The 21,274-nt window shown below is 45.7% G+C and overlaps 1 protein-coding gene across 2 annotated transcripts in view; it reads right to left on the bottom strand.

Moving 5' to 3' along the window:
• Nucleotides 1–21,274, bottom strand: part of LOC139367099 (phosphatidylinositol-3,4,5-trisphosphate-dependent Rac exchange factor 2) — a 203,630-nt gene that overhangs the window by 4,027 nt on the left and 178,329 nt on the right. For both annotated transcript variants that reach the window (XM_071105143.1, XM_071105142.1), the window contains exons 39-40: nucleotides 9,687–9,789; nucleotides 1,716–1,783 (exon numbers count right to left, since the gene is read on the bottom strand). In XM_071105143.1, coding sequence (XP_070961244.1) covers nucleotides 1,716–1,783; nucleotides 9,687–9,789 — 171 coding nt within the window. The remainder of the gene's footprint in view (nucleotides 1–1,715; nucleotides 1,784–9,686; nucleotides 9,790–21,274) is intronic.

Below are 21,274 nucleotides of genomic sequence, written 5' to 3'. Positions count from 1 at the left end.
GGAGTGTGACTGTTTGAGGTTGTGGACAGGTGTCTGTTATACTGATAACACGTTCAAACAGGTACCATTAATACAGGTAACAAGTGGAGGACAGAGGAGCCTCTTAAAGAAGAAGTTACAGGTCTGTGAGAGCCAGAAATCTTGCTTGTTTGTAGGTGACCAAATACTTATTTTCCACCATAATTTGCAAATAAATAAATTAAAAATCCTAGAATGTGGTTTTCTGGATTTTTTTTCTCATTTTGTCTGTCATAGTTGACGTGTACCTATGATGAAAATTACAGGCCTCTCTCATCTTTTTAAGTGGGAGAACTTGCACAATTGGTGGCTGACTAAATACTTTTTTTGCCCCACTGTATCAACACACAAATATGCATAAAAGCATTCTAGCACTTGAACGGTAGCACTATACAGTAGCACAGTACTCACACATTATTCACACCCTTGACTTTTTCCACATTTTGTTTTGTTACACCCGGAGTTTAAAATTGATTAAATGTTGATTTTTTGGGGGGGTCACCGGCCTACACACAAAGTGGAATTATTTTTAAAGATGTTTTAATAAATGAATTAGAAATGAAAAGCTGAAATGTGTTGAGTCAATAAGTATTAAACCCCTTTGTTATGGCAAGCCTAAATCAATTGTAAAAATGTGCTTAACAAGTCACATAATATGTTGCATGGACTCGCTCTGTGTGCAGTAATAATGTTTAACATGATTTTTGAATGACTACCTCATCTCTGTACCTCACACATTCAATTATCTGTAAGGTCCCTCAGGCGAGCAGTGAATTTCAAACACAGATTCAAACACAAAGACCAGGGAGGTTTTCCAATGCTTCGCAAAGAAGGGCACCTATTGGTAGATGAGTAAAAAAATATACAAAAATAATAATAATCCTTTTGAGCATGGTGAAGTTATTAATTACAGTTAATACGCCCAGTCACTACAAAGATACAGGCGTCCTTCCTAACTCAATTGCCTGAGAGGAAGGAAACCACTCAGGGATTTCACCATGAGGCCAATGGTGACGTTCAAACAGTTCCAGAGTTTAATGGTTGTGATAGGAGAAAACTGAGGATGGATCAACAACATTGTAGTTACTCCACAATACTAACCTAATTGACAGAGGGAAAAGAAGGAAGCCTGTACATACTAAAACTAGTCCAAAACACGCATCTTGTTTACAAGGCACTCAAGTAATACTGCAAAAAATGTCCTGAATACAAAGTGTTATGTTTGGGGCAAATCCAATACAACACATTACCGAGTACCACTCTCCATATTTTCAAGCATAGTGGTGGCTGCATCATGTTATGGGTATGCTTGTAATTGTTAAGGATTGGTGAGTTTTTCAGGACAAAAAAAAACAGAATAGAGCTAAGCACAGGCAAAATCCAAGAGGAAAACCTGGTTTCCTCCCAACACTGGGAGATGAATTCACCTTTCAGCAGGACAACAACCTAAAACACAAGGCCAAATCTACACTTGAGTTGCTTACCAAGAAGACAGAGAATTTTGAATTCAGGCTGTAACAACAAAATGCGGAATAAGTCAAGGGGTATGAACACTTCCTGAAGGCACTGTATCATCAAGCTATTCTGTGGTGTTGTGTCTAGTAGCATGTGGATGAGGTGTATAAGCTTACCTTGGTGCAGATTACTACTCTATGGTGTTGTGTAGGTGTGGATAGGGTAGGGGGGTTTCAGCTTACCTAGGTACAGAGGATGGAGTGCGGTCTCTCACTCCCAGGTTCTTGGCTGAATTCTGAACTCTCGCACCCTGAAAGACATAACAGAATCATCAATTCCAGCAAGCCATTAGGTAGACATAGATATCACCATCACCCCTGATGAGACAAAACCACGACTCCTGAGAGAAGAGCACTTTTTGCCAATCCTGTCTGGTCCAGCAACTGTGGGTTTGTGCCCATAGGCGAAGCTGTTGCCGGTGATGTCTGGTGAGGACCTGCCTACAACAGGTCTACAAGCCCTCAGTCCAGCCTCTCTCAGCCTATTGCGGACAGTCTGAGCACTGATGGAAGGATTGTGCGTTCCTGGTTTAACTCTGGCAGTTGTTGTTGCCATCCTGTACCTGTCATGCAGGTGATGTTCAGATGTACCAATTCTGTGCAGGTGTTGTTACACGTGGTCTGCCACTGCGAGGACGATCAGCTGTCTGTCCTGTCTCCCTGTAGTGCTGTCTTAGGCGTCTCACAGTACAGACATTGCAATTTATTGCCCTGGCCACATCTGCAGTCCTTATGCCTCCTTGCAGCATGCCTAAGGCACGTTCATGCAGATGAGCAGGGACCCTGGAAATCTTTCTTTGGTGTTTTTCAGAGTCATTAGAAAGGCCTCTTCAGTGTCCTAAGTTCCATAACTGTGACCTTAATTGCCAACCGTCTGTAAGCTGTTAGTGTCTTAACAGCCGTTCAACAGGTGCATGTTCATTAATTGTTTATGGTTCATTGAACAAGCATGGAAAACAGTGTTAAAACCCTTTACAATTAAGATCTGTGAAATTATTTGGATTTTTACAAATGATCTTTGAAAGACAGGGTCCTGAAAAAGGGACATTTCTTTTGTTGCTGAGTTTCTGTACCAAGCAGGCCTCAAAGCAGAGATGACCAGTAAAGAAATGATATCCTGTTATAAATATTATATGATCTCCTGCTGTTTTCTCAGATCACACTTTTTTCAGCATCACTGAACCATTCTGCTCCACAAGACCTTGATCCACAATGCATAAAGACACTCGGAACATAATTCAAATCAATGCAGAAACCAATTGCTGCGTTCTGAATTCCGAATGCATTTAACAGCATTGGATTGGTGGAAGCATGGCTGCAGGATATGCAGGATTTGCAGGATATGCCCTCCTTATTTAGTTCTCACACCTGTCAATTCCTTTTAAATCCATGAGGGGGTTATTTGAACGCACATGTCGGGAGAAGGGTAGAGAGTCGAAATTGAGCAAATCATTGAATTCCAACTTAACTTTAGTGACAGCCTTGGGGCACCAGGTGTGGAAACGCACATCTCTCATCCGACCCAGGAGAACAGCTAAAAGTTATGATAAAAGAGATCCAACATCCCCATTCTGTATTTTAGACCCTCATGGCCTTGTTGGATCGACTTGTTTGTACATCCAGACGAGCCCGAGGGGCTAGGCCACATCATTTATATCTGCCTCCCAAATGGCGCCCTATTCCCTACATAGTGCACTACCTTTGACCAGAGACGTTGGGGAATAGAGTGCCATTTAGGACAAAGACGACATGTCTCCAATGCCTGAGGGACGAGGGATGCGGGCATGACTCAGAGATGAGAATCAATCAGATTTAATCACGGCTGCCGCTGGTTGTTTAATGTGCAGTTTTCCTCCAGAGAGAGAAAGCAAGAGAGGTCAGAAATAGTCTACATTCCAAATGGCGCCCTATTCCATATATAGCGCAGTACTGTTGACCAAGGCCCATAGCACACTACATAGGGAATAGGGTGCCATGTGAAACGCAGAGATGGGCCTTTATCTATATACTGTATCTATCTATCAGGGCCTGGGGTGACTAGTCACCGTGCAGGCCACCTGGGTGTAAATCCTGGACATTTCCTCTACATTAACAGCATCTATAAATAAGCTGGGTGGTTAAGGGGGTGTCATACAGTATAGCTCGGTCCGACACTGTGCGAGATACCGCTGTGTACTGTCCATTCAGATCTATAGGAGGGGAGGGGGAGGTAGAGGGAGCAGAGTGATGGAAAGGGAGATGGAAGGATGGAGGAGAGAGAGATAGGATCACAGACTGGGTTGAGAGAAAGATGAGTGAGGGGATGGGAAAAGAAAGTGCACCTGGTGGGTGGAGATACAAAGGAAATTCAGCGAACCTGGAGGACAGCGGAAGTCAATTAAAACACTTCTTTATTGTTAAAACCAACGAGCAGCGGTTTGTAGCCTTGGGTGTGAGGAGATGAAATAGAGAGATAGATGGGGGTTAGATGAGGTAGCTGGGGGTGAGCAGGTGCGATTGAAAGAAAGAGAGCGAGAGAGAGAGAGAGTTGTATCAGCACACGGAGGGGTGTATGATCAGCACTAATGTTGTTACTGTAGTGTTCTGTTCTGAGTCTGCAGATACTAGACTACAGGGGGGAAATAAAGCAACTCAGCCACTCTTTGAGTTAAACCCTGTCAGACACCAGAACACCTGCGTTCACACAGACGCACGCACACAGACACGAGTGCGATCGCATGCACAGTTGCATAGACTAACACACGCGCAAACACACAGAATGTCACCGAAACGTCAGTCTCTCTTACTCCAGCAGCATCACCAATGTCTAACATGTCTGTCTGTGAGTCCATAACCCGTCTAACCCCTGTCTGTAAGTACACCTTAGTCATTCAGTCAGACAGTCTCCTGTGTGTGTGTGTGTGTGTGTGTGTGTGTGTGTGTGTGTGTGTGTGTGTGTGTGTGTGTGTGTATAGCATCAGTAATTACAGCGATGTCTATCACAGTGATCCATCCACATTGAACCCTCCAGGTAGAGATTCCCCACTGTCAGGAACGGAGCACTGAAACTGGCACTCTTCCATCTGCAACGGCTTTAAGTGTTAGAGGACACAGCAGTTGATAAGTTGGTTGAGGACACAATCTCACACTGCAACGACTTGTGGAAGAGTTGTATTGGAGACGGGTTGAATAAACCAATGGGAGAATGATGTTGAGACTGGTTACCTGACCAGGGACTCTGGGTGACCAGTGGGATGTTGGAACCTCTATAGGGTTTAGTATTTATTCAACTTTATTAGGTTGATTGAGGACACATTCACATAGAGAAAGAGTTTAGTTGGAGAGAAGAGGGGTTGGATGAGCAAATGAGAGACTGAGATTGGAGAGATTGGAGAGGCTGGTTAGGTAAGCATGGGTTCATTTGTGAAATACTTTCCAGTGGTCCCTAGCCTCTGTCTGGAGTCTCCATTAGCTTCACACTTGAGAATAGATTTCAAAACAGTTACTTAAGAGTTACTTAAACATTATTTGGCAATGAAACACATCTGAGAGACCGAAGCATACTTCAGAGAAGAGGTTTGTCTTAGAGAGACTGCTCTTCAACGCTATGACCCATTGCCCTTGATGAATAGTGAAAGGATTCAAATTAATAGCTGAAGACTCATTTACACCCATGGGCCAGTCAGTAAAGAGACTTCTTAAACAGTCTGACCTTGCCTTACCCTAACCTGGGAAAGTTTCAAACAGATATGCAATTCAAATTCTTTCCAGATTGAGCGTTGACAAGGGACTCAAGGTACATTATGATGGGTGATTTCTGTTGGAATCATATTCTATGATACAGAAGACTTTGGTTGTTTCCCAAATGGCACCCTATTTCCTATATTGTGCACTACTATTGATCAGAGCTCTAGTCAAAAGTAGTGCACTAAATAGGGAATAAGGTACCATTTGGGAAGGAATCTTAGTGAATGACATACAGCATTCATATTCATCTTATTCATCATATTCATGACGTGGTATCTGTCTGGTCTAAAAAGGAGAAAACCAAGGACTCCAGGGCTTTGTCCCAAATGGCACCTGATTTCCTATGTAGTGCACTGCTTTGACCAGGGACCATATAGCTCTGGTCAATAGTAGTGCACTATGTAGGGAATAAGGTTCCATTTGGGATGCAAAAAGGACTGGCTGTTTTTGCAGACTGTTCTATTACACTAACTGGCTGCAGCAAGTAGCCTAGCGGTTAGAGCTAACTGGCTGCAGCAGGTAGCCTAGCGGTTAGAGCTAACTGGCTGCAGCAGGTAGCTTAGCGGTTAGAGCTAACTGGCTGCAGCAGGTAGCCTAGCAGTTAGAGCTAACTGGCTGCAGCAAGTAGCCTAGCGGTTAGAGCTAACTGGCTGCAGCAGGTAGCCTAGCAGTTAGAGCTAACTGGCTGCAGCAGGTAGCCTAGCAGTTAGAGCTAACTGGCTGCAGCAGGTAGCCTAGCAGTTAGAGCTAACTGGCTGCAGCAGGTAGCCTAGCGGTTAAAGCTAACTGGCTGCAGCAGGTAGCCTAGCTGTTAGAGCATTGGGTAAGTAACCAAAAGGTCACTGGTTCAAATACCTGAGCCAGGCAAGACACTTTATCCTAATTTGCTCCAGGAGCGCCATATTACTATATTACTATGGCTGACCCTGTCTGGTGAATAAAAAAACAAAACATCTTTCTCACTTAGCTTGGACTGAACTGTCTGGGGTCATACTGTATATGCACTTTGTGACATCTGCTGACGTAAAACAATATTTATTAATGAATTTGATTTGATTCATAAATGGAGTTAGACATTTAGAAATGTCCCGGGAATATTTTGTGGTTTTAAATGAGAAGAAATGCAATACCACTTTAATTAATGACCTGTGAATGACCTTGAGACATAGTCAACAACGTTTTAAAATGTTAAAAGTTGACAAAATAAAAATGCACTGTAAAGAACAAACTAACAAGATAAATCCTTATATCCATACAGCATTAATCTCCATTTTGAAAATACAATACACAGCATGAAATATGGTCTCCTAGCACTGTGCCATTACCTTGCAAAACAGAACTAATGACAAAAGGCTCTTTCACTGTGTCTCTGTAAAGAATCCATTCAAACATGTAGAGTCCCAAATGATCCCCTATTCCTTATTATAGTGCACTACTTTTGACCAGGACCCATAGGGTGCCATTTGGGATGCACTCGAACACACTTCAGCCTACTCAAATGAACATCATTACGTACTTCAATCCCTGTGTGCATAGAAACCCTCGAAGTATATGTCCCAAATGGCACCCTATTCCCTACATAGTGCACTACTTTTGACCACATAGGGCTCATAGGTGCACTAAGTAGTAAACTATGTAGGGAATAGGGTGTCATTTTGGATGAACGCCTAGTCTTTTTGAATAAGTATCAACCATCTACTCCAGCTGAAGGTCAAACAGCTAATAGTATAGTGCTCCTGTTGGTCAACTGCCCACTTCTTCTCTGTGAGACCGAAGACGAGCCAAAGTAGCCTCTCTCTACCCTAGGTTTCCATTATCAGGCTGCGTCCCTAATGGCACCCTATACCCTATATAGGGTACTACTTTTGACCAGAGCCCTGTGGGTGTGTGTGTGTGGGTCCTGGTCCAAAGTAGTGCAGTTCATAGGGTATAGGGTGCCATTAGGGATGCGATCTATGCATTACCCTGTGGCTGACTGGCTGGCTGGCTGGCCACTCACAGTCTTACTAATGAGGTGAGGAGATACAGGCCAAGACAGAACAGCCTCTGAATGACACTACGACTTTACCTGGGAAAATAAATAAGGAATGTGTGGAGGGAAAGCGAGAGAGTATGGAGGGATAGTAATAGTTTCACCGTTTCCCTGAGCCCTCGGGTAGACGGTTGGACTTAACTAAGTAGCCATGCACGAGCACGAGCAGACATACACACACACACACCCCTATCCTGTATGCTGGCAAGCAGAGGGGAGTCAATTCTGGCAACAATATAATCAGATAGAGAGAAATGGATAGAGGGGGGAGAAAGGAGAGAGAAGGGAAGAGAAGCTTTTAGAAATAGCCTTACAGAGGTAAAAATGAAAACTAGCTCAAATGCAGCGGTAAACTTGCTGGTTTACAGAGACCGAGCTCTCGCTTTTGTTAAATAAGTCCAGGAAGGGAACCAACACCACAGAGGGTGAGTCCCAAATGGCACCCTATTCCCTATACAGTGCACTTCTTTTGTCCAGAGCCTTATGGCCCTACTATATAGGGAACAGGGTGCCATTTGGGACGCAGACAAACATTATTTCTGTAAAGGTAACCAATGCTAAACTATTCAGGCCATTTGGAAATAAAATAGAGATAGCATAACAAGCTTTGCCTGGCGATTAAAATAAAATTGGTTATTGGCATAATCTCAGTTGGCGATGACTCTTCAAAGACAAATACAATTAGCGACTACATGAGCGTATCTTTTGGATATTAACTCCAAAATGGGACCCTATTCCCTATTTAGTGCACTACTTTTGACCAGGGCCCATAGGGGGAATATAGGGAATTGGGTGCCATTTGGGACTCAGGCCACATATTTTGCAACCGAGCGTGTCTTTTGAAAAATATATTTTATACACGAGGAGTTTAGTGGATCTAGCCACGAGACCTAGCAATTACAGCACAACTGAATAGATGGTCTATGTCCCAAATGGCACCCTATTCCTTATTTAGGCAAGTCTCCAAGAAAGAATGGTTCACTATGGGCCCTGGTCAAAAGGAGTGCACTATACAGGGGAAACTTGCTCCATTTGGAACATAGACCTAGCCACTACAGCAGAACTAAAGAGATGTATTCTTCTTTTTCTCCCAAAAATGTAAATATCCACCACACGAGTTACGACGTCTCCTTTGGAGGAGATCAAAACTGTTGAATTATTAACCACATATTCTCATTGCCGGAAGCAAACCATTCTTCAAAACACACACACATCCATTCCTCAGCAAGGTTGGAATAATACATCTATCTGCTGTTGTGAAGTAGCGTTATGTAACAAGGCCTGGAGAATGTCAAGGGGAACAACAGCGGGGTTTGAGAGGAGGGGAGTGGTGAACATGTATTCACCTAACCTTTATACAGCCAGGTCCTGTGTGTCATTGAGAACAATAGCAGCCCGTTCTTTAGGTTTGAAAGGTTACAAGCTTAGACTGTGCTTTCAGTGGTCATTCTCTGGAGAAAGAAGGGACACAGTATAAAAACAACCGTTACAGTGCTTTGCATGGTACAAGAAGAGGCTGTGCTTTTATGCAAGTCTCCAAGAAAGGATGGTTCACCGTATGGCTGAGGTGTGTTTAAAAAACCTAGAAAGAGGCCTCCTGGGTGGCGCAGTGGTTAAGGGCGCCAACTGCAGCGCCAGCTGTGCCATCAGAGTCCCTGGGTTCGCGCCCAGGCTCTGTCGTAACCGGCCGCGACCGGGAGGTCCGTGGGGCGACGCACAATTGGCCATCTCCTTGTCTCATCGCGCACCAGCGACTCCTGTGGCGGGCCGGGCGCAGTGCGCGCTAGCCAAGGTTGCCAGGTGCACGTTGTAGCCTCCGACACATTGGTGCGGCTGGCTTCCGGGTTGGATGCGCGCTGTGTTAAGAAGCAGTACGGCTGGTTGGGTTGTGTATCGGAGGACGCATGACATTCAGCCTTCGTCTCTCCTGAGCCCGTACGGGAGTTGCAGCAATGAGACAAGATAGTAGCTACTACAACAATTGGATACCACGAAATTGGGGAGAAAAAGGGGTAAAATTTAAATAAAAAAAAAACCTAGAAAGAGACTGTACGTGTGTGTACGCTCATTTATCAAAACTGTTGTAGTAGGTTAGTCTGCTGTTGTGAAGTAGCATTAGGAAAAGGGATGTCAAGGGGAACAGAGGGGTTTGAGATGAGGGGAGTGGGTACTAGAGGAGTGAGGAGTGATGTATTCATCTAAACTTTCTTCGTCGCGGCCGGTTACGACAGAGCCTGGGCGCGAACCCAGCTGGCGCTGCGCCTGTATCTCACTGAAAACAACACATTTCCTTTTTGCAATAACAACCAGGTTATTGGGGTGTAAAAGTAGGTGAGTGAGTGAGTGAGTGAGTGAGTGAGTGTGGACGTGTTTAACTATACTTGTTAGCTCCATACCTGTTTCCTCATGACGTCAGTAGCCTGCATGATGCATCGTGGGGGAAGGCCGTGGCTACGAGCCAATAGGATTGCCTGTTCCAGGGTCACACTCAGGGTACAGCTGTAGAGGGTACAGAGGTCAGAGGTAAGTGCTTTGGACAGAACAAGAGGACAAGTACAATAGAGTGTCTAGTTTGTGAAACAGACGCCTCACAAGTCCTCAACTGGCAGCTTCAGTAATAGTACCTACAAAACACCAGTCTCAACATCAAGTGTGAAGAGGCGACTCCGGGATGCTGGCCTTCTAGGTAGAGTTCCTCTGTCTGGTGTCTGTGTTCTTTTGTCTATCTTAATCTTTTCTTTTTATTGGCCAGTCTGCGATATTGCTTTTTCTTTGCAACTCTTCCTAGAAGGTCAGCATCCCGGAGTCGCCTCTTCACTGTTGACGTTAAGACTGGTGTTTTGCGGGAACTATTTCCTGAAGCTCCCAGTTGAGGACTTGTGAGGCATGTCTTCCATTGGTGGATAAGGAACACTGAGTTACCATTATTGACAACAAAGCTGTAAAGTTGTTTCCCTACTAGGACAAAATCCCCCCATTAATTGCCAGTACAATCTAAATTATACGAATCTTGCTTTGCTCTTCTTGACACTCATTATCATCATATTTCTGCCTTTGCCTCAGCCTATCAACTAAATACAGTTAAAGCCATTACTGACAACACTGCTATAAAGTCGTTTTCCCCTACCAGTACAAAATAGTGATTCATCTGTTATTGTAGCTGTGTCATCATTATATTTGTCTGCCTTAGCATATAGGTCTGCTGATGTATGCATCTAATAGTCATTATAATGTCACTCACAGCTCACTAACAACTAGGATAATAATGAATCCTGTCTTTTGATTTAAAATAACACACACAGAGAGAGAGAGAGAGAGAGAGAGAGAGAGAGAGAGAGAGAGAAACCTTCTGTTCAGATTGAAGCTTTCGCACACCTTCATTGAGAGAATTGAAACATTCCATCCCTGTGAGGCAGCTAGCTGACTCCAAGCACACAGTAGGGTGTCCCAAATGACAACCCTTTGGCTGTATTGTGTACTGCCTTTGACCAGAGCCCTATGGGCCCTGATCAAAACAAGCAAACTATATAGGGGATATGGTGCCATTTGAGACAAAACCCTGGTGTCCTCAGACACACACTCTCACTGAAGATGAGGTGTGATGTGTGTGAAGTGTATTCTGAGTTTCGGATTGATTCACAAGTTACAGTAAGTAACCCTTTCAAAACACACACCACCCTAGTGTACAGTATACATTCAGCGGCAGATGTCAAGGCCTCTAGGGAACCCCTCGTCCGACAACAAGCAACACAGCCCTATCGATCCACAACCCTTTTACAGACAATGTAACTGTCTAAACTCTCTCATACCGCCAGCTAGCATTCCTGTAAGAGTACATTGGTGAAAAACAGTAGATCATTGGAGTTTGATGTTTCTCTACATTTCACTAGTTGTTGTCAACGTTACAGTGGGTATGCTGTCAAAGACGTGATGACAAACTGTCAACCAACCTTCTCTCTCGTGTTCAATTCTTCTTAATTCAATACAATATGTATCACCATAGTTTCCTGGGACATGAGTTGGAGCAACTAGGGTTACGACACCATCAGGCGGAGCCGAAAGTCCTGTTGAGCTTAATTTCCACTAACTGCTTTGGACTGGTGTCAGCTTTCTAGAACATGGCTGAGTAGGTGTGCTGCTGTCAAAGACATGAGGATAAACTATCCTCCCACCTTGTCTCATGTTTGTGTGGTACATTTACCCACCAGCCAGAACGAACACTTGACTTTGACCACGTTTACAGCAGTTGACTATAGAACAACATGGCGAGTGACTAAGTCAGCGGTCATACCATGACTCCCTACCAACCACCTAAAGCTTGTCTAATTACCTGGTGCCACAACCCACAAGGAATTGTTCAGCCACCATTTTGGTCTTGCCACGACCAGGCTCATGAGGCTGAGGTGTGTCTATGTGTGTGTCTGTGTGTGTGTGTGTGTGAGCGCGTGCGTGTGATGCTGGCAGAGTCTCTGTTCATTTGGGCTGGTGTCACTGCAACAGCTGATTTATACCCATCTGCTTTATGCCGTTGCTTTCAACCCACAGCCAATTTACAAGCTCCATTCGCCTCGCCCTGGGCCCATACAGATAAACCAGGGAAGAGAGAGGGAATGAAAATGGTACCAAGAGACACGAAAATAGAAAGGGAAAGAAATAGACACAGAGAGAGAGAGAGAGAGAGAGAGAGAAGGAAAAGGAGATGTCCTTTGCCATCTCAGCTTTGATGTATGACATGCAATGTTGAAAGTGAATGTAGCAGTGTGTGAGATGTTTACGGTCGCATTTTATAGGAGACATTACCTATTTGCAGAAACTCTGCCTTTTACTCCCGGGAAAGGTTACATGGCGGATAAGCAACAACAATGAACAGTGGTCATTGGTCGTCTCTGAAACATCTTTGAGCGCCCGTCAGTAGATGATAATCCTACTGTAAAGAGATGACTGAAAAGCTACTAAATGTGACTAACTTCCTGGCTCCAGCAGTCGCTCAGATAAATAGTAGTGATTCCATTCAAAGCATCTGGGAATGAGAATCTGCCTGTCCCCCCTCTTTTTGTTCTTCCCCCTCTTCTCAATCAGTCTGTCGTCATTTTAAAGATACTCTCTTCTTAGTCTTCTGGAACAGTGTGAGCCCTCACCTCCTGCTCCCCCCATCTAAAGGGTTTTGTGGGGTGACTTGAGAGACAGAAGAGTGAGAGCGAGAGAAAGAGGGAGATAAAAAGAAAGAAAGAAAGAAAGAGAAACAGAGAAGCAGAGGCAGCACATTGTAGAGAAAGAGAGAAACAGAGGAGCGGAGGAGCAGAGGCAGCACATTGTAGAGAAAGAGAGAAACAGAGGAGCGGAGGAGCGGAGGCAGCACATTGTAGAGAAAGAGAGAAACAGAGGAGCGGAGGAGCGGAGGCAGCACATTGTAGAGAAAGAGAGAAACAGAGGAGCGGAGGAGCGGAGGCAGCACATTGTAGAGAAAGAGAGAAACAGAGGAGCGGAGGAGCGGAGGCAGCACATTGTAGAGAAAGAGAGAAACAGAGGAGCGGAGGAGCGGAGGCAGCACATTGTAGAGAAAGAGAGAAACAGAGGAGCGGAGGAGCGGAGGCAGCACATTGTAGAGAAAGAGAGAAACAGAGGAGCGGAGGAGCGGAGGCAGCACATTGTAGAGAAAGAGAGAAACAGAGGAGCGGAGGAGCGGAGGCAGCACATTGTAGAGAAAGAGAAACAGAGAAGCAGAGGCAGCACATTGTAGAGAAAGAGAGAAACAGAGGAGCGGAGGAGCGGAGGCAGCACATTGTAGAGAAAGAGAGAAACAGAGGAGCGGAGGAGCGGAGGCAGCACATTGTAGAGAAAGAGAGAAACAGAGGAGCGGAGGAGCGGAGGCAGCACATTGTAGAGAAAGAGAGAAACAGAGGAGCGGAGGAGCGGAGGCAGCACATTGTAGAGAAACAGAGAAACAGAGGAGCTGAGGCAGCACATTGTAGAGAAAGAGAAACAGAGAAGCAGAGGCAGCACATTGTAGAGAAACAGAGAAACAGAGGAGCGGAGGAGCGGAGGCAGCACATTGTAGAGAAAGAGAGAAACAGAGGAGCGGAGGAGCGGAGGCAGCACATTGTAGAGAAAGAGAGAAACAGAGGAGCGGAGGAGCGGAGGCAGCACATTGTAGAGAAAGAGAGAAACAGAGGAGCGGAGGAGCGGAGGCAGCACATTGTAGAGAAAGAGAGAAACAGAGGAGCGGAGGAGCGGAGGCAGCACATTGTAGAGAAAGAGAGAAACAGAGGAGCGGAGGAGCGGAGGCAGCACATTGTAGAGAAAGAGAGAAACAGAGGAGCGGAGGAGCGGAGGCAGCACATTGTAGAGAAAGAGAGAAACAGAGGAGCGGAGGAGCGGAGGCAGCACATTGTAGAGAAAGAGAGAAACAGAGGAGCGGAGGAGCGGAGGCAGCACATTGTAGAGAAAGAGAGAAACAGAGGAGCGGAGGCAGCACATTGTAGAGAAAGAGAAACAGAGAAGCAGAGGCAGCACATTGTAGAGAAAGAGAGAAACAGAGGAGCGGAGGAGCGGAGGCAGCACATTGTAGAGAAAGAGAGAAACAGAGGAGCGGAGGAGCGGAGGCAGCACATTGTAGAGAAAGAGAGAAACAGAGGAGCGGAGGAGCGGAGACAGCACATTGTAGAGAAAGAGAAACAGAGAAGCAGAGGCAGCACATTGTAGAGAAAGAGAGAAACAGAGGAGCTGAGGCATCACATTGTAGAGAAACAGAGAAACAGAGGAGCGGAGGAGCGGAGGCAGCACATTGTAGAGAAACAGAGAAACAGAGGAGCTGAGGCAGCACATTGTAGAGAAAGAGAAACAGAGAAGCAGAGGCAGCACATTGTAGAGAAACAGAGAAACAGAGGAGCGGAGGAGCGGAGGCAGCACATTGTAGAGAAAGAGAGAAACAGAGGAGCGGAGGAGCGGAGGCAGCACATTGTAGAGAAAGAGAGAAACAGAGGAGCGGAGGCAGCACATTGTAGAGAAAGAGAGAAACAGAGGAGCGGAGGAGCGGAGGCAGCACATTGTAGAGCACAAAGAGAGAAACAGAGGAGCGGAGGAGCGGAGGCAGCACATTGTAGAGAAAGAGAGAAACAGAGGAGCGGAGGAGCGGAGGCAGCACATTGTAGAGAAAGAGAGAAACAGAGGAGCGGAGGAGCGGAGGCAGCACATTGTAGAGAAAGAGAGAAACAGAGGAGCGGAGGAGCGGAGGCAGCACATTGTAGAGAAAGAGAGAAACAGAGGAGCGGAGGAGCGGAGACAGCACATTGTAGAGAAAGAGAAACAGAGAAGCAGAGGCAGCACATTGTAGAGAAAGAGAGAAACAGAGGAGCTGAGGCATCACATTGTAGAGAAACAGAGAAACAGAGGAGCGGAGGAGCGGAGGCAGCACATTGTAGAGAAACAGAGAAACAGAGGAGCTGAGGCAGCACATTGTAGAGAAAGAGAAACAGAGAAGCAGAGGCAGCACATTGTAGAGAAACAGAGAAACAGAGGAGCGGAGGAGCGGAGGCAGCACATTGTAGAGAAAGAGAGAAACAGAGGAGCGGAGGAGCGGAGGCAGCACATTGTAGAGAAAGAGAGAAACAGAGGAGCGGAGGCAGCACATTGTAGAGAAACAGAGAAACAGAGGAGCGGAGGAGCGGAGGCAGCACATTGTAGAGAAAGAGAGAAACAGAGGAGCGGAGGAGCGGAGGCAGCACATTGTAGAGAAACAGAGAAACAGAGGAGCGGAGGCAGCACATTGTAGAGAAACAGAGAAACAGAGGAGCGGAGGAGCGGAGGCAGCACATTGTAGAGAAAGAGAGAAACAGAGGGGCGGAGGAGCGGAGGCAGCACATTGTAGAGAAACAGAGAAACAGAAGAGCGGAGGAGCGGAGGCAGCACATTGTAGAGAAAGAGAGAAACAGAGGAGCTGAGGAGCGGAGGCAGCACATTGTAGAGAAAGAGAGAAACAGAGGAGCGGAGGCAGCACATTGTAGAGAAAGAGAGAAACAGAGGAGCGGAGGAGCGGAGGCAGCACATTGTAGAGAAACAGAGAAACAGAGGAGCGGAGGAGCAGAGGCAGCACAATGTAGAGAAACAGAGAAACAGAGGAGCGGAGGCAGCACATTGTAGAGAAAGAGAGAAACAGAGGAGCTGAGGCATCACATTGTAGAGAAACAGAGAAACAGAGGAGCGGAGGAGCGGAGGCAGCACATTGTAGAGAAAGAGAGAAACAGAGGAGCTGAGGCAGCACATTGTAGAGAAACAGAGAAACAGAGGAGCTGAGGCAGCACATTGTAGAGAAACAGAGAAACAGAGGAGCGGAGGCAGCACATTGTAGAGAAACAGAGGAGCGGAGGCAACACATTGTAGAGAAACAGAGAAACAGAGGAGCGGAGGAGCGGAGGCAGCACAATGTAGAGAAACAGAGAAACAGAGGAGCGGAGGCAGCACATTGTAGAGAAAGAGAGAAACAGAGGAGCTGAGGCATCACATTGTAGAGAAACAGAGAAACAGAGGAGCGGAGGAGCGGAGGCAGCACATTGTAGAGAAAGAGAGAAACAGAGGAGCTGAGGCAGCACATTGTAGAGAAACAGAGAAACAGAGGAGCTGAGGCAGCACATTGTAGAGAAACAGAGAAACAGAGGAGCGGAGGCAGCACATTGTAGAGAAACAGAGGAGCGGAGGCAGCACAATGTAGAGAAACAGAGGAGCGGAGGCAGCACATTGTAGAGAAACAGAGGAGCGGAGGCAGCACATTGTAGAGAAACAGAGAAACAGAGGAGCGGAGGCAGCACATTGTAGAGAAACAGAGGAGCGGAGGCAGCACATTGTAGAGAAACAGAGGAGCAGAGGCAGCACATTGTAGAGAAACAGAGGAGCGGAGGCAGCACATTGTAGAGAAACAGAGAAACAGAGGCAGCACATTGTAGAGAAACAGAGGAGCGGAGGCAGCACATTGTAGAGAAACAGAGGAGCGGAGGCAGCACATTGTAGAGAAACAGAGAAACAGAGGCAGCACATTGTAAAGAAACAGAGGAGCGGAGGCAGCACATTGTAGAGAAACAGAGGAGCGGAGGCAGCACATTGTAGAGAAACAGAGGAGCAGAGGCAGCACATTGTAGAGAAACAGAGAAACAGAGGAGCGGAGGCAGCACATTGTAGAGAAACAGAGAAACAGAGGCAGCACATTGTAGAGAAACAGAGGAGCGGAGGCAGCACATTGTAGAGAAACAGAGAAACAGAGGCAGCACATTGTAGAGAAACAGAGGAGCGGAGGCAGCACATTGTAAAGAAACAGAGAAACAGAGGCAGCACATTGTAGAGAAACAGAGGAGCGGAGGCAGCACATTGTAAAGAAACAGAGGAGCGGAGGCAGCACATTGTAAAGAAACAGAGAAACAGAGGCAGCACATTGTAGAGAAACAGAGAAACAGAGGCAGCACATTGTAGAGAAACAGAGAAACAGAGGCAGCACATTGTAGAGAAACAGAGAAACAGAGGCAGCACATTGTAGAGAAACAGAGAAACAGAGGCAGCACATTGTAGAGAAACAGAGGAGCGGAGGCAGCACATTGTAGAGAAACAGAGAAACAGAGGCAGCACATTGTAGAGAAACAGAGGAGCGGAGGCAGCACATTGTAGAGAAACAGAGGAGCGGAGGCAGCACATTGTAGAGAAACAGAGGAGCGGAGGCAGCACATTGTAGAGAAACAGAGAAACAGAGGAGCGGAGGCAGCACATTGTAGAGAAACAGAGGAGCGGAGGCAGCACATTGTAAACTGCTGAGACCCTGAATATCACACTGCTGCTGCTTTCACTGTTATTAAACCTCACTGCTACCTCGCCCATCAGGCCAACTAATCACATCAATAGAGCAACCTGTGTGTGTGTGTGTGTGTGTGTGTGTGTGTGTGTGTGTGTGTGTGTGTGTGTGTGAGCTGCCTGCCTGCCTGCCTCTCTCTCTGATAGTGCAGTTTCCATTACATTACTAATCTATTGGCCTGGCTTCATAGTGTTTCATAAATACCATCCTGCTATATCCTTATTTCTACCCTTCTGGAATCCATTAAGATTTCACACAGTCAGATTCCCAAATGGCACCTTATTCCCTATTTAGAGCACTACTTTTGACTATAGCCCCACAAAAGTCGTACACTATAATGGGAATAGGGTGCCATTTGGGATAACTGGGTTCGTCAGGTTTGGAATTGTTCCGGGGGAAAAAGCATGTTATTAAGCTGTATCCTGTACTGCGTCAGAGTTTGATGAATATTTGATTATGGAAGAATTGTTCCATAAACAGTGTTTTGATTAATATGAAGTTAGAGCAGAATGGTTCTGTACGTAGAAAAACACAGGCTGTGGAAGAAAAACATGGTACCGGGAACCAGGAAACCGTTCTATAGAACCCTCTAGATGGAATAGCATTTAGGGTGGGAAAACAGGCCGACAAATAACCCTAGAATTGACCTGCCTTGTCACGCTACACTTAGCCTGCCTGTATGGGTGACTTGTGGCCAGTTAGAGGTGCTCAAACACACACATCCTCGCTCGCTCGCACGCACGCACGCACACACACACACACACACACACACACACACACACACACACGACTGTGAGTTAATAAAGGAGCAGCAGTCACTAGTCTGACGGGGGCTTTCTATTAGAGCTCAGCCAGCCGGGCAGCTCACTCCACAACACTTTATCACACTGTCATTCACACCACCACACGCAAGTGTGTGTGTGTGTGTGTGTGTGTGTCTCTGTGTGTGTGTGTGTGTGTGTGTGTGTGTGGAATAGAGACTGACAGAGAGAGAGAGAGAGAGATAAAAATATGAAAGAGAGAATGAAGCAGCAGCAGGGATCAGGGGTGACAAACGATCAGGATATTTCTGTCCCCACAGGATGATGAATCGAGACAAGATCTGGCAGGTGAAAGATGGACCCTTATATAGGTAGCGTCCCAAATTACACCCTAATCCTTATAAAGTGCACTACTTTTGACCAGGGCCCATAGGGTTCTGGTCAGAAGCGGTGCATGATATAGGGTTGCCATTCGGAACGCAGACATGGAATGTAATAAGAATGGAAGTAATTGACCTGTCGTTGACTTCCCGTCTAAAAAGTGCTATATTCACTTAAAAAGGCACTAACCATCTCTTTAAGGAACAATGAAAGCCATTACTAAGAGTATCGGCTTCATAACTAATGCAGAGGAAGGTATGTTAATAGTAAGTTCTACACTGTGTTCCAAATGGCAGACTCTTGTCTGTATAAGGCTCTGGTCAAAAGTAGTGCACTATATAGAAAATGGGGTGCCATTTGGGATTCAGACCTATTAATGAGTACATTCAATGTGGTAATGGAGATGCCATAGAAATGTAGGGGGGATATAGAATGCTGGATGGAGACAAATAGAGAGAACAGAGTGTGTGTGTGTGTGTGTGTGTGTGTGTGTGTGTGTGTGTGTGTGTGTGTGTGTGTGTGTGTGTGTGTGTGTGTGTGGAAAGCCAAGCCTGCTAAGTAACTGTCAGAGATTGACAGAATGTAGAGATACAGAGAGGAAGAAAGAAGAGAGGGAGGGAGAGAATAGGGGGACAATGTGAGAGGAGCGGTGACAATGGGAGAAGGGTACAAGTCACTCTCTCTCTCTCTCAATGGAAAGTGTTACCATATACATTGCCAAAGCAAACATACAGACAGATATTTTTTTTAAATGATGAAGCAGATAGATACCTGGTTGGTCATTCCACTGGCTGTCCCTACGGGTGTGTCAGGAAGCTACATATTTTGCAGCTAAGAGTTTTTTCGATATTGGATTTTTTCCTTTTCTGTTTTGGTTTCAAAATCTTTGTATTCGTTTTTTAAATTTGGGGGAAGAAAATAGCCCGTAAGTCTTTATAGTTCTGGCAATGTAGGAGAAAATGCAGCTGTGTCTCGACCTCTCTCTGGGCCAGGTTCTATGGACATGTTTTGCTCACTGAGTACATAGTCCGTGTTTTTCTTCATTTTCTACCAGTCATAGTGGTCAGATATTTGGCTCCAAGCAGACTAGCATTGAAGTTAACTTTGTCTTTCCAATACGTGATAGATTATTTTCTTTGCTTTGTGATAATTTGGTTGGACCAGTGGTGTCCTGAGGCTTTGTTGCCTTGGTAGTGGTTAGCGAACTTAGCCTCAGGACCAGCTGGCTGAGGGGACTCTTCTCTATGGTCACATCTTGGAATTTAAGGCCTTTGTAGGAGTGGGAGTAGGGCTGTGGCGGTCATGAAATTGTCAGCCGGTTATTGTCATGCATAAGACTGCCAGTCTCACGGTAATTTACCGGTAATTAACATAAACACGTTTAGCATTTCCAGACCTCCAAGCATACAAGCTACATACAAGAAGAATATGATTGGACTTGGGTGAATAACATAGAAAGGATCATTTTCCCATTCCGGAGCAAATGCACATTATGAAGTGGCTATGTTGAGTGTAAAAGTGATCATTTGAAACAGGTCCTATACAATAGATTTAGAGTTATTTGGCAACTTTAGTAGTGAATGATACAAACCATGTCGGCCTTAGAAATCAAAACATATATGGGCTGCATGATGCGGCTATGATGCGGCTATGATGCGGCTATGATGCGGCTATGATGCGGCTATGATGCGGCTATGATGCGACTATGATGCGACTATGATGCGGCTATTCAAGCTTGGCTCTGTTCCTTGCCTCTGGCTGCACAGCTGTTCTCTCATCAAGTGATCATATTTTTACCCATTAGTCTGTTCTCAATTTAATCTGCTCTTTACTAATATGTCAAATTAGTTTAGATTCAGAACGGCCCATTATCAAATGGGGTATAATAATGAAAAAACTAAAACAACAACTGCATTGTTGGTTAAGGACTTGTAACCTATGTACTGGCATAGGGAATGGAGGCCACTTTCCCACCGTTATGTTTTGCACTCATGTTGGGTAGGCTATTCAAATGAAATTGTATTTGTCACATGTGCCGAATACAACAGGAGTAGACCTTAAAGGGAAATGCTTACTTACAAGCACTTTTTTATTATTATTATACCCCTTCTTCTCCCCAATTTCGGGGTATCCAATTGGTAGTTACAGTCTTGTCTCATCGCTGCAACTCCCGTATGGACTCGGGAGAGGCAAACATCGAGAGCCATGCATCCTCCGAAACACGACCCTGCCAAGCCGCACCGCTTCTTGACACACTGCTCGCTTAACCCAGAAGCCAGCCACACCAACGTGTCGGAGGAGACACTGTACACCTGGCTGACCGTGTCAGTGTGCATTGCTCCTGGCCGGCACAAGGAGTCGCTACAGCGCGAAGGAACAAGGACATCCCAGCATCGTCCCATAACCCGGACGATGCTGGGCCAATTGTGCGGCTGCGACAGAGCCTGTACTCGAACCAGGATCTCTAGTGGCACAGCTAGCACTGCGATGCAGTGCCTTAGACCACTGCCGTGTGTGTGTGTGTGTGGTTCCCAATCAGAGGCAGCTGTCTATTGTTGTCTCTGGTTGGGGATCACATATAAGTTGTCATTTTCCTTTTGGTTTTTGTGGGACCTTGTTTTCTGTTTAGTGTCTGTGCCTGACAGAACTGTGCGCTTTCGTTTTTCACGTTTGTTATTTTGTTTGAATGTTTTTTGAATATTAAAATCATGAACACTTTCCATGCTGCGTCTTGGTCTACTCATTCTACCACCAACGAGAGCCGTAACTCTTGTCCAATTGGTGGTTACAACCCTCCCCTAACCCGGACGACGCTGGGCCAATTGTGCGGCTGCGACAGAGCCTGTACTCGAACCAGGATCTCTAGTGGCACAGCTAGCACTGCGATACAGTGCCTTAGACCACTGCAGTTTTAAGAAAAAGAAGTGTTAAGTAAAAAATAGACAAGTAAAAAATATGAATAAAAATAACAAATAATTAAGAGCAGCAGTAAAATAACAGTAGTGAGGTT

This window comes from Oncorhynchus clarkii, chromosome 15 (assembly GCF_045791955.1).
Source record: "Oncorhynchus clarkii lewisi isolate Uvic-CL-2024 chromosome 15, UVic_Ocla_1.0, whole genome shotgun sequence".
Classification (NCBI taxonomy): domain Eukaryota; kingdom Metazoa; phylum Chordata; class Actinopteri; order Salmoniformes; family Salmonidae; genus Oncorhynchus; species Oncorhynchus clarkii.
The sequence above is the reverse complement of the archived record's forward strand: the minus strand, read 5'-3'. Positions and strand labels throughout refer to the sequence as shown.